We start from the raw sequence: 14,981 nt of genomic DNA on the forward strand, positions 1-14,981 counted from the left end.
TGGCGTGGAGGGGGGTGTAGACCACAGTATGACATAAGTACAACTCGCACGATGAGTGGACATAAGTAACGCCAAAAGCCTACTAATTTAAATAAACATAACTGACTTGAAACGTAGAACAGGTATTTCTAAAATCAATGTCCGGAAACAATTTTGAGTAATTTGGTAATAAATAATGTAAAGCTGGAATAACAAAAAAATTATATATACTTCTTTAGGCGCGTTATGAAAAATTGATGAGAGAGAAATTTTACGATGCGCGCGCACCGTGACACAAAATTAACGGAATGAAGTTGCCAACGGAAGATGCTACGGCATTGGACATAATTTAAAAACAACATTCGAATAATAATAGAATTTATGTTACACTTAATGTAAGAGAATAATAATAAATATTTATTTATTTAATTTTTCAAATGTAAACTGAACTTTATTGACTATAATGACTCCTTTTCCAGTCTATGATTATTTAATTGTAATTAATTATTAGCATGCAATTAAAAACTGTTTTTAATAATGCCAAAGAAGTATAGCTTCTTACGCGCGTACATAAGTACAAGCACCCTTTTTTTTAAATTTTATTTACTGAGAGCCTATGTATCCTTTATGTAATTCCAGTTTAAACTGTATCTTTCGAAAAATACTTGATTCTTATCAAACATTTTTCGAAAGAGAAAGAATTTTGCAAATCGATCTAATAGTTTTTGAGTCTATTCGTTACAAACAAAATATAAATCTTTGTAATATTAGTATAGATACAAATTGAAATTTTGATAGATATTTGTAAATTAGTTTCTTCATAACAATTAATACTTCTAATTGTTATAGACATACATCACGAAGGCAGGGATTCGATCCCGTTGACTTTACGAGCGGTCTTTATGTGTGGTCGACACGATTCTAATTTTTCAATCACTTTTTGTGCCACGAAATACCAGAGTTCAACCTTTGTGTGCGCCGGGGTAGAGCGTGGTTTACCAATGACACACATGATATATAATATGTTAGACGTATATATAGTGTATATATATAGGGCATATATGAAGTCAGTAAAAAAATATAATTTTACATTAATAAGTTCTCAAATTTACGTAGAATGGAAAATACTTGTCGAGCTAACTGTCCGATACTTTTTTAAACCGCCAAGGTTTTGTTTTTTACGAAAACTTCTACTATGCATTTTCATCTAGGAAAACCTTCGCGGTACTGTTATCTTCATTCTAAGGATATTTCTTTTGGTTAAATTAAAACAATTATCATCTATTTATATATAAGTTCAAAAACAACTTGTTGTTGAATAATACAAGAAACTATTACAGCAAAACTTTTACACACGTACACATCAGTTATATTAGAACATAAGCAAGGGAAAAACTAAAGCTAACAAACGACCACAAAAAACAAATAAAAATTATAATAACTTTAAAACTAAATAGACACATACACGTCATTAAGAGCATGATAAACAAAGTTGCGGTAAGTTGGAAGATTGTTGTAAAATATATCAATATTTTTATCAATGTTAGCAAATTAAGTTGTAAGAGCGAGATAGCCTATTCACTAGACCGACTTTTAAAAAGGGATTTAGACTTATTTTGTATAAATTAACAAGCAGCAGAAATAAGTCCAAAATCTAAATTATAGTTTCTGTTTGGTAATATGTATTAGTATTTAGTATAGATTACAGAGTCAACGACATATATTAACGATATCCAAACCTAAGGTAAATTAAAATTAAACCCCTTTATTCATAAAAAAAACTTCTCTCAAGTCTTATAGCACTGTCAAAGTACTAAACACTCCCTTTTCATCACAGCGACTACACCATTTGACAGAAAGTGACGAAAGACGAATCGTAATTCCAAGAGCCGCAAACAATTTTTTGTTTATGAATTTTGGCATATTGAAAATTAATTCGATTAACTGGAGAATACACTAAGCGTTAAGCACTTCACTTATTTATTCAAGTGAAAGTACTTAGACATTGTAATACAAGGAAGCGCTTGACAATTCAATTTTCGCTTTTAACATGGGTTGTCAAATGTGTCAACCCGAAGTGCAGAACAATGAAACAAGCAAATATTTACAAGCTTTTGATTAGCTTATCTTCTTAAGGATTGAGATTAGGTGAATTGTTTGTGTTCTACCTGTAAGTTATATTGACACTTTCCGTAAATATTTGAAGTTGGTGGTCCAAAAAAACGCTAAAGTAAAAAGTATTGTTGGTGAAAGTGAATGCATTGTTTCTTGCATATAAATAGAAACATGATTTTTTTGTAAGAATAAAAGGTACAATCAGTAATAAGTATGGTATTTAACACTACGTTGCATTATAAAGTTAATACAGTGAGAAATCTGATATTTAGAAGTGTAACGGGCTGTTTTATTGCTTTACATATATGTAACCAGCTACAGCTGTTTAGGTACTTTGTAGTCGGTTTTACATTTATATTTTATGTAAAAAAATTAAAATAAAACGCGCTTAAAGTTCGGGGTCTTTGATATATTATAATTACATTGTGTGGCAAGAGAATATTACTCTTATATTAGAGTAAGGGACAAAAATGACTTTCTTCAAAAATTAAGAAAGATTAATAACGTGATATTTAGAGCCTTTTTTTCTTACTATTATTTAAAAACAAAGAACAGACAAATTGGAAGAAAAAGCTATTAAATTTGTCTTCAGTTATATGGTCAGACTACGCTACTACTACTACCCTACTTTTAACATTCTTTTCTGTCCCGGGCAAGCCTGCTGATATACACATGTGACATTGACATAAAAACTTAAGAAGGTGCAGCGCTATCCAGATCCATGGAACTTCCTCACAATCGAGTAGCCCGCAATATCGCAATACTTCTGAGGGGACTTTTTGTATCGAAGAAGTTTCATGGGTCCAAAAAGCGTCAAGCAAGGTAGGTAAATAAAATAAACAATAATTAACATTGCAAGATTGCTAAAACGACTTGGCGAAAGGTCTCAATGGAGTTGCTGAAAATTTCTGAGTCATTTTTCATCACATAAAAAAAAATAAGAAATCTCCTAAATGTGTTCTGTGACTGGTTCAATCAACATAACCTATCAGCTTATTATCGATATACACTGTATCACTTTAGAGTAGATTTTATTAACACATTCGTAAACTTACGGCATTAATTATACAACGAAAATCGAACTATTAAACATCTAAAAATCAAACTAACTTACTTATAATGGTCGAGATTGATGTAACGCATGTGCTACATTTCGTAAATTATCTTTGAGAAGTTGTGTGTCAAATCTAATAGATTATGCTGGTTTAAAAACAGTGATATAAGATTGATTTTTAATAACCTTTTTGCTCTTGTAATATAATACTTGCCAATTGTCTAATAATCCATTTTACAAGTTCAATAGTAAGTGTAAACACATATTTGCCGAATGATGGAACTGCACAATGTATGCGCGCTCATGCATCGGAATAATTAATACACGGCAATCCGTGAAGTGTCAGGATACGAGCGTCTAAAACAAATATATGAATATTAAAGAGGATATTACTCTTCGTCAATTCGATATTGGGTGGATTGGTAATGAGGTAACTAAAATAATTTACTACCACGTAATTATTTCGGTTATAACGTCTTTCCGATACGGATTTCATAGGTCTGGACTCTGAATTGGGTTTTTGATGTTCAAACTGTCTTTATTAAGACATCATGGAACATTACGATCTAGCCTAATTTAAGACCAATAAGTAATTTAAGTCTAACCAAATTTACTAATAAGGATTTTTAACATAAGAAAGTGTCCAATAACAATACTTATAGTATCTAATAAACACTATGTTCTATTTTTACTACTGTTTAGCACTTAATACTAACGTGCACTAACACTAATTCACTAGTTCAAATGGTTTTGTCATTTTCAGTCTTGTCACTAGGCCCGTGGTGTCAAGGAGTTGAATAGCCTCGACATTCACGTGATGGTGGAGCCTATGTTCGTGGGTTCCAGCAGTCTTTTTTACTATCGTGGCGACGTCCTCTACAACGCAACGCATATAGTAAAGAGAATGTTTTAAGAAATTAGAGCTATTACTTTCATATAATATGTTTAATTCTCTCAAGGTAATCATTATTTTTAAAAACGATTATTGTATAGATGATATTTTTAGATAGATAACACAAGGTACAAATTTTTTGGTACTTCACATTTTTTTTCTTCTATACAACAGGGGGCAAATGGGCAAGAGACTCACTTTGTGTTAAGTGATACCGCTGCCCATAGGCACTCACATTGCCAGAGGGGTCGCAAATGCGTTGCCGGTCTTTTAAGAATTGGTACACTCTTATCATGTGCGTGAAGCTTTTTAGGTGAAAACTTTTGTAATAATAATAACTAATTATAATTATAATTTTTTATAATTATAATTATATAATTAATATAATTATATAATTAATATAATTATAATTCCTATACTAATAATTCCGCCTTGTGTGGTTGTTAACGAGCCACAGAGGTAATAAGGCATCAGTTGAAAGCTATGTCAGATTTAGTCAACCTGAGAAGAATGATATTTCACATGTATTTCGTATTGTAATTGGGTCAGAGTGTTATAATTTGTCATAAACTATCGCAGTGTATTAGATGCGCGGGCGCAGCCAGTTAATGCGAAGCCTGAGGCCTTCGTTTTTTGCCGAAGCACCCGAATCAGGCACCTTGGCCACAACAAATGTGCGGCCAATCCGGTAATTTATTTTTTTAGCCAATAAATAACTCATACGTCAAAACTTGGGACGTGCGCCCGCGCAAGTGATATATTGGATCTTGTCACAGAAGTGAACCTTTTACAGATTTTAATGCGCTTCTCGATTAATTAATAGTTTTTTACCAGGTTGATCTTAAAAAATAGATAATGAACGCGGCTTTGTTGAATGCACTGGAAAAATTACATGAATGGTTTATTAAAAATTGGACTAAATATTATACTACCGTGTTCTATTACCGAGGTTTAACCATTAATTGCATCAAAAACATCGCAACATGTTTTAAAACAAATTTTTGATGAGCAAGGTTAAAAATTCAGAACTAGAGTTCTGTATTTTTAGAACTAGATTCTGCTTTTTCAGACCTAGAGATCTTAATTTTCAGAACTAGAATTATGGATGTTTTGAATTATTTATTCGTTACAAACAAAAAAACAAGTCTTTCATATTTACTATATAAAGTTTAGATTATGTTAGTTTTGCATTTAATTGTTAAGCAAGGTTAAAAAGTCAGAACTAGAGTTCTGTATTTTAGAACTAGATTCTGCTTTTTCAGAACTAGAGATCTTAATTTTCAGAACTAGAATTATGCATGTTCAGAATTATTTATTCGTTACAAACAAAAAAACCAAGTCTTTCCTCTTTACTATATAAAGTTTAGATTATGTTAATTTTGCATTTAATTGTTAATTAATACAATTTCCTTGAAGATATTTTTACATGTTGGTAATTCTTTACGTGTCCAATTGTTTTGTATTATGCAACTTAAATAAATTTAAACGACAATGATTGTGATTCATGTTATGATTATTATCGGATTTACGTATATTGATAAATTTTCTAAGGGATTAAAATTAAGGCTGCATTCCTTTGTTTGCTCAAAACTAGTTGGACAAGGGGTTGTCCTTTGTCGAAAAATAGTTTAAATTCTTATTATCTTAGAATCCATATCGTATTCCTCTAACTCGGTATACAAATCTTGCTAGTTACATGTCTCATTCAGAGATAATTCGAAATTGGAAGAGAGTGGAGGTAGACAGAGCAAGTTTTAATAAAACATTGAGGGTATTTAAAAAAAAATAAGTTTATGTAGAAAAAGATTACTTAAAGAAAAAACTTTTTGACCGCATTGAAGTTATGTATTATTATAAATTTACAACTATTTAACATAATTTTAAATTAATCCGACGTTTCGCGTGCTTTACAGCGTGCGTGGTCACGGTGACTGAAGACAAAAAGTGTTGGATGTCAAAAAGTATCACAGCTGTAGAGAAAGTTGCATTATCTGTATTTATTTCCCCGGAGTTGGTATCGACTAAAAGATGGAGGGTTTTGGCAAAAATGGCTCACGGTGTCCTCTATTTTCGCGGATTGTTTTTCTTGAGATTTTAATTTGGATATGGATCCCAGGTGTTTGACAATTTTAGGCCGTCTTCTCTAAAAAAACTAAACTAATATAATAAGTAATCTTTTAGTTTAACTTTTTTATTGTTACGTAAATGTTGGTTGTCTGGAAGAACTGTTTTATTTATTATATTTTTTATTTTGTCGGCCTAGTGCCTATAGCGTGCGCCTCTCATCCCTGAGGTCGCAGGTTCGTTTCCGGGCTGTGCACCAATGTACTTTCTATCTATCTGCGCATTAAACATTCGCTCGAACGGTGAAGGAAAACATCGTGAGGAAACCGACATGTCTTAGACCCAAAAAGTCGACGGCATGTGTCAGGTACAGGAGGCTGATCACCTACTTGCCTATTAGATTAACAAATGATCATGAAACAGATACAGAAATCTGAGGCCCAGACCTAAAAAGGTTGTAGCGCCATTGATTTTTTCTTTTTCTTTAAACATCATGAGGAAACTTAAAAGGTATGTCTTAGACCCAATAAACAACGACTTGCAGATAATGATTATCATAATAATAATGCAGTGGCATTAGATCCCCTTTTGGAACTCAGCGCTGGTACTTACTTCAAAAAGGCAAAAATATCTGTTTCTTTGCACATTTTCATTTTATAGACATGTGGGCATTTGTGTTATATTTAATAAATCAGTCTTCACTGAGACATCATGAAACATAACGATATAACTTAACTTAAAACTAATAAGTAAATTAAGTCTAACTGATTTACTAATAAGGATCTGTGGAAAGTGTCCAATAGCACTACGTACAGTCTCTATTAAGGGGAAGACACTGTTTGTGTGTCTATTTTTTCATACCGATGCTTAGCACTTAAAACTGATGAATAGATGTAATAAATTAAAGAAAAATTAAAGAGAAGCTTTAGATTAAATGGGCTCCAAGTAAATCAGCGATGCTGGTGACAGCAACTAAACGCCGGTTGCAGACCGAAAACTAAGCTATGCCAAGCAAGCTAGGCTAAGCTAACCTAGAAATAAATAGCGTTCAATTAGACGGACGGTAAAGGATGTGCGGGGAAGCGGGAGGGGCTTAGCTTAGCTCGTGTAGCTGCCCATCGGCATACACAACTTACTTAGCTTTGCATATTTTAGTTAGCTCACATAGCTTATAGTTATACAGTTCGAATAGTTTGAAAAGCGGTCTGCACACAAGTACGGAAAACTGCGTCAGCTATGCGAGCTAAGCTAAACTAACTTAGCTTAGCTCTTGGTCTGCAACCCGTAAAGCTTGTTAAGCTAGCTAAGGGCTTGGCCCATTTTTTTGTTTTTTAACCTTTTTCTTTCTTTCTTTCAGTCTGAGACTAATACAATTGTTATACATAAATATTAGACACAGTGTCTACTGATTTACTGATGTTGTGATGTGCATCATTAAAAAATCTAGAAAGTTATCGAATAATGTAATCTATAATGTTTATTGACTTGACCTTAAGATAATTGGTGAGTATAAAAGACTTTCTAGGTTTTGGATATACAATACTTTATTATGAATTGGTTAGTGTTGTGTGCTTGCCTGCTCGCAGGTGTGGCGGCCAACCTTGTGGAGCATAATGCTACTCCACCTAGAATAGGTAAGTTAAAAAGATAATATATGTCATAATTTAAATAACAAGAAGGTCACAAATTCTAATTATATCAGTATTTAACACTAAAAAATTAAACGTTAAAATTATTTAACGTTTACGGTGCGCCAAACGATCCCGAGAACTCACTTTGACCATTAAAAAGAAGATAAGTTACTTGGGACATGTGCTTCGTCACCAACGGTACCGACTTCTTCAAGTCAACATGATGGGCAAGGTCGAGGGAAAAAGACGCGCTGGCAGAAGAAGGAAATCGTGGCTCCGCCATATCAGAGAATGGACGGCCAGCGTAGAACAGCTGATGCGCTTGGCGAAGAATAAGAAGAAGTATGACGAGCTGATTGCCCACCTCCACTACGCCTCTCCACTACTACTAAGAAGAAGAAGAACGCAGTGTATTCGATGCGCGGGTGCAGTTAATGGGAGACTTTTTTGCCGGTCATCAAACACTTTTCTTGTTACTGATAGACAAGTATTATTTTATTAGACTCGGCTTGTAACTTGGGCACATTTTGCGCACGGAACAGTTTGCGTATGCGCATCGTAGAAGAACTTCTGCTCATTGAATGATACTTGCCAACTTAATTGCCGGATTGGTTCATTTGATATTAAGTAGTTCCATTTCTCATAAAACACTCACCCACCCATAATGTCTTATTTTATCCTAACTACTTTGAATTTTTTTTATTATGGCTCTGGCACGGTTCGTGCATTAGCCAGCGTCAAGTATAAGATTTTTTTTATAATTCGTGTTTGCCTTAGAACTTCGACCGTGTTCTCCATGTACGGTTTAGGCACTCGCCCGGTACCGTACAACCCTCCCAAAAGCCGAGAACAAATTTAAATTAAATTAAAACTTGCCCTCGAACCGGGTAATCAAACCCGGTATCCCTCACCTAGCTGCCACTTAATAAGACCGCTAGGCTATGGGCCCCCCTTTGAAATTTATTATTTTTTATAATTGCACTTTTCTATAGAATTAGAGATAGCTTCAACAGGATACTTTAATCTTTATTTATTTGCATTTTTATCAGTCTAAAATTGAGAACTACTAATGTTATACGAAATAATTTGACTGAATTATTCACAATGTTTCTGTATATTTATATGTTTTTTTTATATCGTGTACATCGAATGTCACATATTTAACTATCGAACAGAACAAAACGGCACATAACTAAGAGTTTATACCAACTCATATATTGATATAACAGAAAAGAGTCTCTTTATTACTTTATAATGAAATAAATTTAATAAAATGTGATTGTTTTTTTTAAAGCAAGATACAATGAGAAAAATGCGCCAAATATAACATTTTAACAAAGGTCATGTTTCGCTTCAAAATTAAACCGTTCAATAATCAGTAGTTATATGACTAATAAACATTGATAACACTTTAATTATTGTAATCATTAATCGTCTTATTTATTGCAGCGGATGCTACATTCCTACAAAAACAAGTTGACCTTCTGTCCTTATATTTTCATATAAATGAACCCCTTCAAGAACCCAAACTGAAAGCCATTGCGCAGTCATGGTCTTTAACAAATAATATAGACAAATACAGTGTAAGTTTTATTGCTATTTCAATTAGTTAATCTAATATATAAAATTCTCGTGTCGCGGTGTTTGTGGTTAAACTCCTCCGAAACGGCACGACCGATTCTCATGAAATTTTGTGTGCAAATTGGGTATGTCTGAGAATCGGACAACATCTATTTTTCATTCTCCTAAATGTTATGGGTAGTCCAACCGTACACCACCCGTTTTTTTTAATTTTTAGATAATTTTTTTTTTATTTTTTTATGATACAGCATTAAAAAATACATACAACCCCTAATTTTTACCCCACTACGATCAACCCCTATTTTTTGTTATAAATGATAAACATGGCAAAACGACGTTTGCCGGATCAGCTAGTATTTTATATGATTTTTGTATGAGAAAGTCCAATAACAGTAATTTCAAAATGTGTTGCAATTTGAAAACCATGTTTTCCATCTATATCGCAATTAATCCTTTACAGAATGTCACCGCAATAAAAGTGTACTCAAACCTCATCGATTATGGCATGCTACTACCACGATCGGTGCCATTCCTTATCCTGGATCCAACTCACCAATTTGAAGCGGTCACAATGTTCAACGTCCTCCAATCCGCTAAGGATTACCAAACCTTATACAATACAGCTGTTCACCTCCGAGATATCGTTAATGAAGGACTTTTCGTCTATGTCATGGCTGCAGCTACAGTGCATCATCCAGAAACCCAAGGAATTATTGTCCCACCTTTGTATGAAGTCTTCCCATCATACTACCACAACGCTGAAATCATGAACATTGCGCATAGGGTTAACACACACGGTAAACGTTTGGTTGATCATTACCCTCAAACCTTTGCATGGGAAGACAATATGGTTATTCGATGGAACACAACAGTGTGGCCTTACCTTGGTAACAGCGATATTTCGACCTTTTATTACTCTCAAGACTATGCATTGAACACACTTTACTATAACAACCATTTGACATACCCGTTCTGGCTTAGCGGTCATAATGGTCCACTGATGAAGTATAAGCGAGGTGAATATTTCTGGTTTTTCAACAAACAATTGACCAACCGATACTATTTCGAAAGATTGTCCAATGGTTTGAGCGAAATTCCTGAGATTGGCTCCGATTTCGTGGATGAAGGATTTGCGAGTGGACTTGTTTATCAAAATGGTATTCCATTCCCTGTAAGACCTGATGAACTTCGTATTGATCAACCCAAGTACTCGGAACTTCTTGAGAAAATAAAGACCTATGAACGCCGTATTACAGATGCTATTGAACTTGGCCATGTGGTTTCAGTAAGTTTTAATTCATTTATGTATTTCATAATATCAATTGAATCATCCCGATAGCATTTAAAAAAAAGGGTGCGTGTACTTATGTACGCGCGTAAGAAGTTATACTTCTTTGGCATTACTAAAAATAGTTTTTGATTGCATGCAAATAATTAATTACAATTAAATAATCAAAGACTGGAAAAGGAGTCATTATAGTCAATAAAGTTCAGTTTACATTTGAAAAATTAAATAAATAAATATTTATTATTATTCTCTTACATTAAGTGTAACATAAATTATATTATTATTCGAATGTTGTTTTTAAATTATGTCCAATGCTACGCATCTTCCGTGGGCAACTTCATTCTGTTAATTTTGTGTCACGGAGCGCGCGCATCGTAAAATTTCACTGTCATCAATTTTTCATAACGCGCCTAAAGAAATATAACTTCAAAAATAAAGTATTCTATGGTATCCTCCGATAGTGAGTATCTATCCTGACATTTGATTTAAAAAAACATGCAGCAAAAATTATTATTATAATTATATTAAATTAGAGAAATAAAATTTAATTAATCCTTTCTTATTGGTTAATTTAAGGTCTCTGGCGAGAAGATTAATTTAAGAACGCCTGAAGCTATAAATGTTCTTGGCAACATTATTGAAGGCAACGTTGATTCACCAAATTTGGATTTCTATGGTAGTCTTATTAACACCTGGAAAAGCCTCCTCGGAAACTCCATTATTCAAGGACATGTTTTCCACAAACAGTAAGTTGAATATTCAGAAAAACTCTCACGATTATTACTCTTTTAAACCGTTTTCAGAATTTAAACATAATAATATATACACTTCGGAATCTGTTTTATTTCTTTTATATTCCTCGCATACTGACGAAATGAGGAACTTAACTCAAGGTCTACCAGCTGTATATACAGCCTCCTACTCTAACACCTCGAATGCTTACCCAGAAGCTTAAACAAATGCAGACATAAGCTAATAATATACATACATCTAGGCACGTCCCCCTCGTCATACCAGCAGCTATCGAGAACTACCAGACTTGCATGAGGGACCCAGCCTTCTACATGATCTGGAAACGAGCGCTGAACTTCTTCACTCTCTGGTCATCGTACCTGCCTTCACACACAGAAGAGATCCTGTCAGTCCCGACAGTTGTCATCAAGAAAGTGGAGTCTGACAAGCTCGTCACATACTTCGAGAATAAGTACCTGAATGTGACGAACGCATTGTACTTAAATGAACGTGAAAGTAAGATTTATTAATAACAAATTCTCATAAGCAATGGAACGGACAAATTTTTGCGTCTACAATGGTTATTTTTCGTAGTAGGCAATAAGGTCCAACTGTATTCAATAACATAAAATATGTTTATTATGGAACATAACATACATGTATGTATCACTTATTCCACGTCTTTAAATTTGAATTTGTAGGCATCCCTACTCATTAGCAAAGAAGACAGAGGGCGTAGGCCGTATTGTGCTTAATACAATTTTTGTTTTGCTGGGAATAGATATTTTACCAGCTATATTAGTAGTAAATTACAAGTTACGCTGGTATTATATACGTCAAAATATTAACTTTATAGCGGATAGTATTTTGCTAGCAAATGCAAGCAATGCTAACACATTATTAAAAAGCAATATTGTACTAAACGCAAGAAAATATCACATTCTTTTTTTAAATTAAAATTTTAATCGATCCAGAAATATAATTATTATAAATTCTTGTTCGAAACAATTAAAGAAAATTTTCGTTTATAAAATATAATTTTTTGTTAATTTTCATAAGGTAAGGTGGTAGAAGATGAGATCAGCGTTTTAGTCCAACAACCACAACTCACGAACAAGATCTTCACCGTCCGAGTACACGTCAAGAGCGACGTTGCCAAGAAAGTGGTCGTACGATTTTTCCTCGCACCGAAATATGACAGCAATGGCTACGAGATACCATTACACCTGAACACGGAGAACGTCTTCCAATTGGATCAATTCGTTTATCAATGTTAGTATTTTTTAATTATCTTGGCTACCATTCTGTATGCATCGCAAATACAAAGAAGTGTCCATACAGACATTCACACACCACTAGTCTTCATTTCACTCACGTATTTATTACTAAATAAGTTACGGAAGAGCTGAGTCCCATAGCACAAGTATTGTATTTACTTACAAATTGTATATAATTATAATTATTATGGTATTATAAATTTTTGAATTTTTGAAGTAGTCATGCCGGGATTTTGTATTTTAATGCTCCACGCCTACATACATACTTACACATTTTTTTTAAATTATAAAGAATATATGATATATTTTGATATTGATTATTAATTTAACGATAAATTAAGTGGCAGAAATTTTAAGTGTTCTCTACTTTATCAGCTTTTTTGTTTCGCCATACTACAATCAAGACAAAATTTTATATTCACTAAAGATATTCTTCTGGTTATATAAAACATAGTTACAACTGGGTGGTTCATTTCATTTCAGTGCCAGTAGGAGAGCATGTTATCAAACGTGAGTCTACTGGAAATATGTACACCATTGACCAGTGGTACTCCAGCTACGAGGTCTACTTGAAGGCTCTCAATGCATTACAAGGAAAGGGTCAATTTGTGATTGACATGACCCAGTTCTTCGTTGGATACCCACGCAGACTGATGTTGCCTAAGGGTGAGTTAGCATTAATTTAAGTTATAAATTATTTTCACGCAATTATAACTCTTAAATCCATGAGAATAATTGCCATTATTGGTCTGTGTTAAGAATATTCTTATCGCTATATATAGGTTTAAAGACTTTATTTCTCAAAAAGACAAAAAATGTCACTTACATGAGAGGAATACTTTAGAGTTTAGATTAACATAACATTATAGTCGTTCTTAAAATAATCACAATGTACATGCAATAACCTTAAAAATAAAAGTAACCAAAGAAATATGAATTAAAAGTAATTTTGTCTAACATATTCACTTAACTTCGATTTGAATAAATTGATAGAAGTAATATTTTTTATATTTGTGGGTGGTTTATTAGGGAGCGTTCAAGTATTACGTCACGCAATTTTTTGAGATTATTGACCCCCCCCCCCGTGTAACGCGCCGTAACGTTTTTCTGTAGCCAAGTACAGTTACAGGGAATTGTACCTATGTCCTTTGAATAAAACTGTGTGTAAACATATATAATTACTTTGTAGGTCGTGTCGGTGGTATGCCTTTCAATTTATTCGTGCATATTTCGGACTACGTGGCACCTGAGACACCATATGGCGAGGGTGTGAACCCTGAGCAGACCTTTGGCATTGGAACTGGAGCAAGACGCATGACAGGCTATCCACTCGGCTTCCCCTTCGATAGACCGCTCCATCAGTACCAAGTAGAAACATTAACCAACTTCCACGTCCACGATGTACTTATACACCACAAACCAACCCCGGAAATTGTTGTTCCCCAGTAAATCTTTTTATAATTGTACGCAAATATAACTTAAATTTTGATTTCAAGTGCTCTTCTGCAATCGTGTGGTTAGTTAACTAAAGAAAATTTTACTGAAATGTGTTACATTATTCTATTAAGGGTCTGTTTCACAATGTATGGATAAAGTACCAAATAGCTATGTAACACATAAATTATTTGGAAGATAAATTGTGCTATTTGACATTCATCGGACTCATAACTTATGATGGACTTTATGTGACGAATAGCGCTATCTGACAGTCGTGAAACGCAACAATAGTGTATATCCTACCAATAAGTAATGAATAGCTAATTTGGAACTTATGTAGAACTTATCCGTACATTGTGAAACAGACCCTAAGTCTACGACAGGTATTTCAAATATAGAACTCGGACAAGTTAACATTTGAGTCTTGTTATAATAATTGAAATGCCAATTAGTCAATTCTGATTACACAATTTGATTTATATTTATTTATTATATATAATGGATTAAGCGTTAACATAGATTGAATATGTATCCTTTACTAACATTACTTGCAAGAAAGAGACAATGTTATTTATTCGTAATTATGTACTAACTTATTGAGCCTTATTCTAACAATTGAGGTAAATATTTAATATGCTTATTCAACACCTCTAAGAAAAAACCGTTAAATTCCGCCAGGTTTATTATTTCCTAAAGTAGTTTTCATTCTGAATTGTCTTTGACCATTCTTTGCGTCTATTTATATACTTAAAACTTTATATTTCAAACCATAGACATATCATATAAGATAAGTCTATTATATCTATTACTATACTCGTATATGTCGTAAATGTGTTCTTCATAAGAGATTTTTGCCACCCAACATAATATATAGTTACTATATCCAGTTCTGTTAAAGTTGCCAAAGATATATAAACCTATATTACAAAGA

At 33.3% G+C, this 14,981-nt stretch overlaps 1 protein-coding gene across 1 annotated transcript; it reads left to right on the forward strand.

The window, feature by feature from the left end:
• The first annotated feature begins 7,611 nt into the window (after positions 1-7,611).
• LOC125060667 (acidic juvenile hormone-suppressible protein 1-like) lies at positions 7,612-14,268 on the forward strand. The gene is made up of 8 exons (XM_047665660.1): positions 7,612-7,738; positions 9,185-9,318; positions 9,777-10,601; positions 11,181-11,350; positions 11,599-11,852; positions 12,396-12,608; positions 13,097-13,279; positions 13,803-14,268. Exons 1-8 carry the CDS (start codon positions 7,654-7,656, stop codon positions 14,060-14,062), a joined length of 2,124 nt encoding a protein of 707 aa, XP_047521616.1. The 5' UTR covers positions 7,612-7,653; the 3' UTR covers positions 14,063-14,268.
• Positions 14,269-14,981: the final 713 nt, after the last annotated feature.

Source organism: Pieris napi, chromosome 22 (assembly GCF_905475465.1).
Source record: "Pieris napi chromosome 22, ilPieNapi1.2, whole genome shotgun sequence".
NCBI lineage: Eukaryota > Metazoa > Arthropoda > Insecta > Lepidoptera > Pieridae > Pieris > Pieris napi.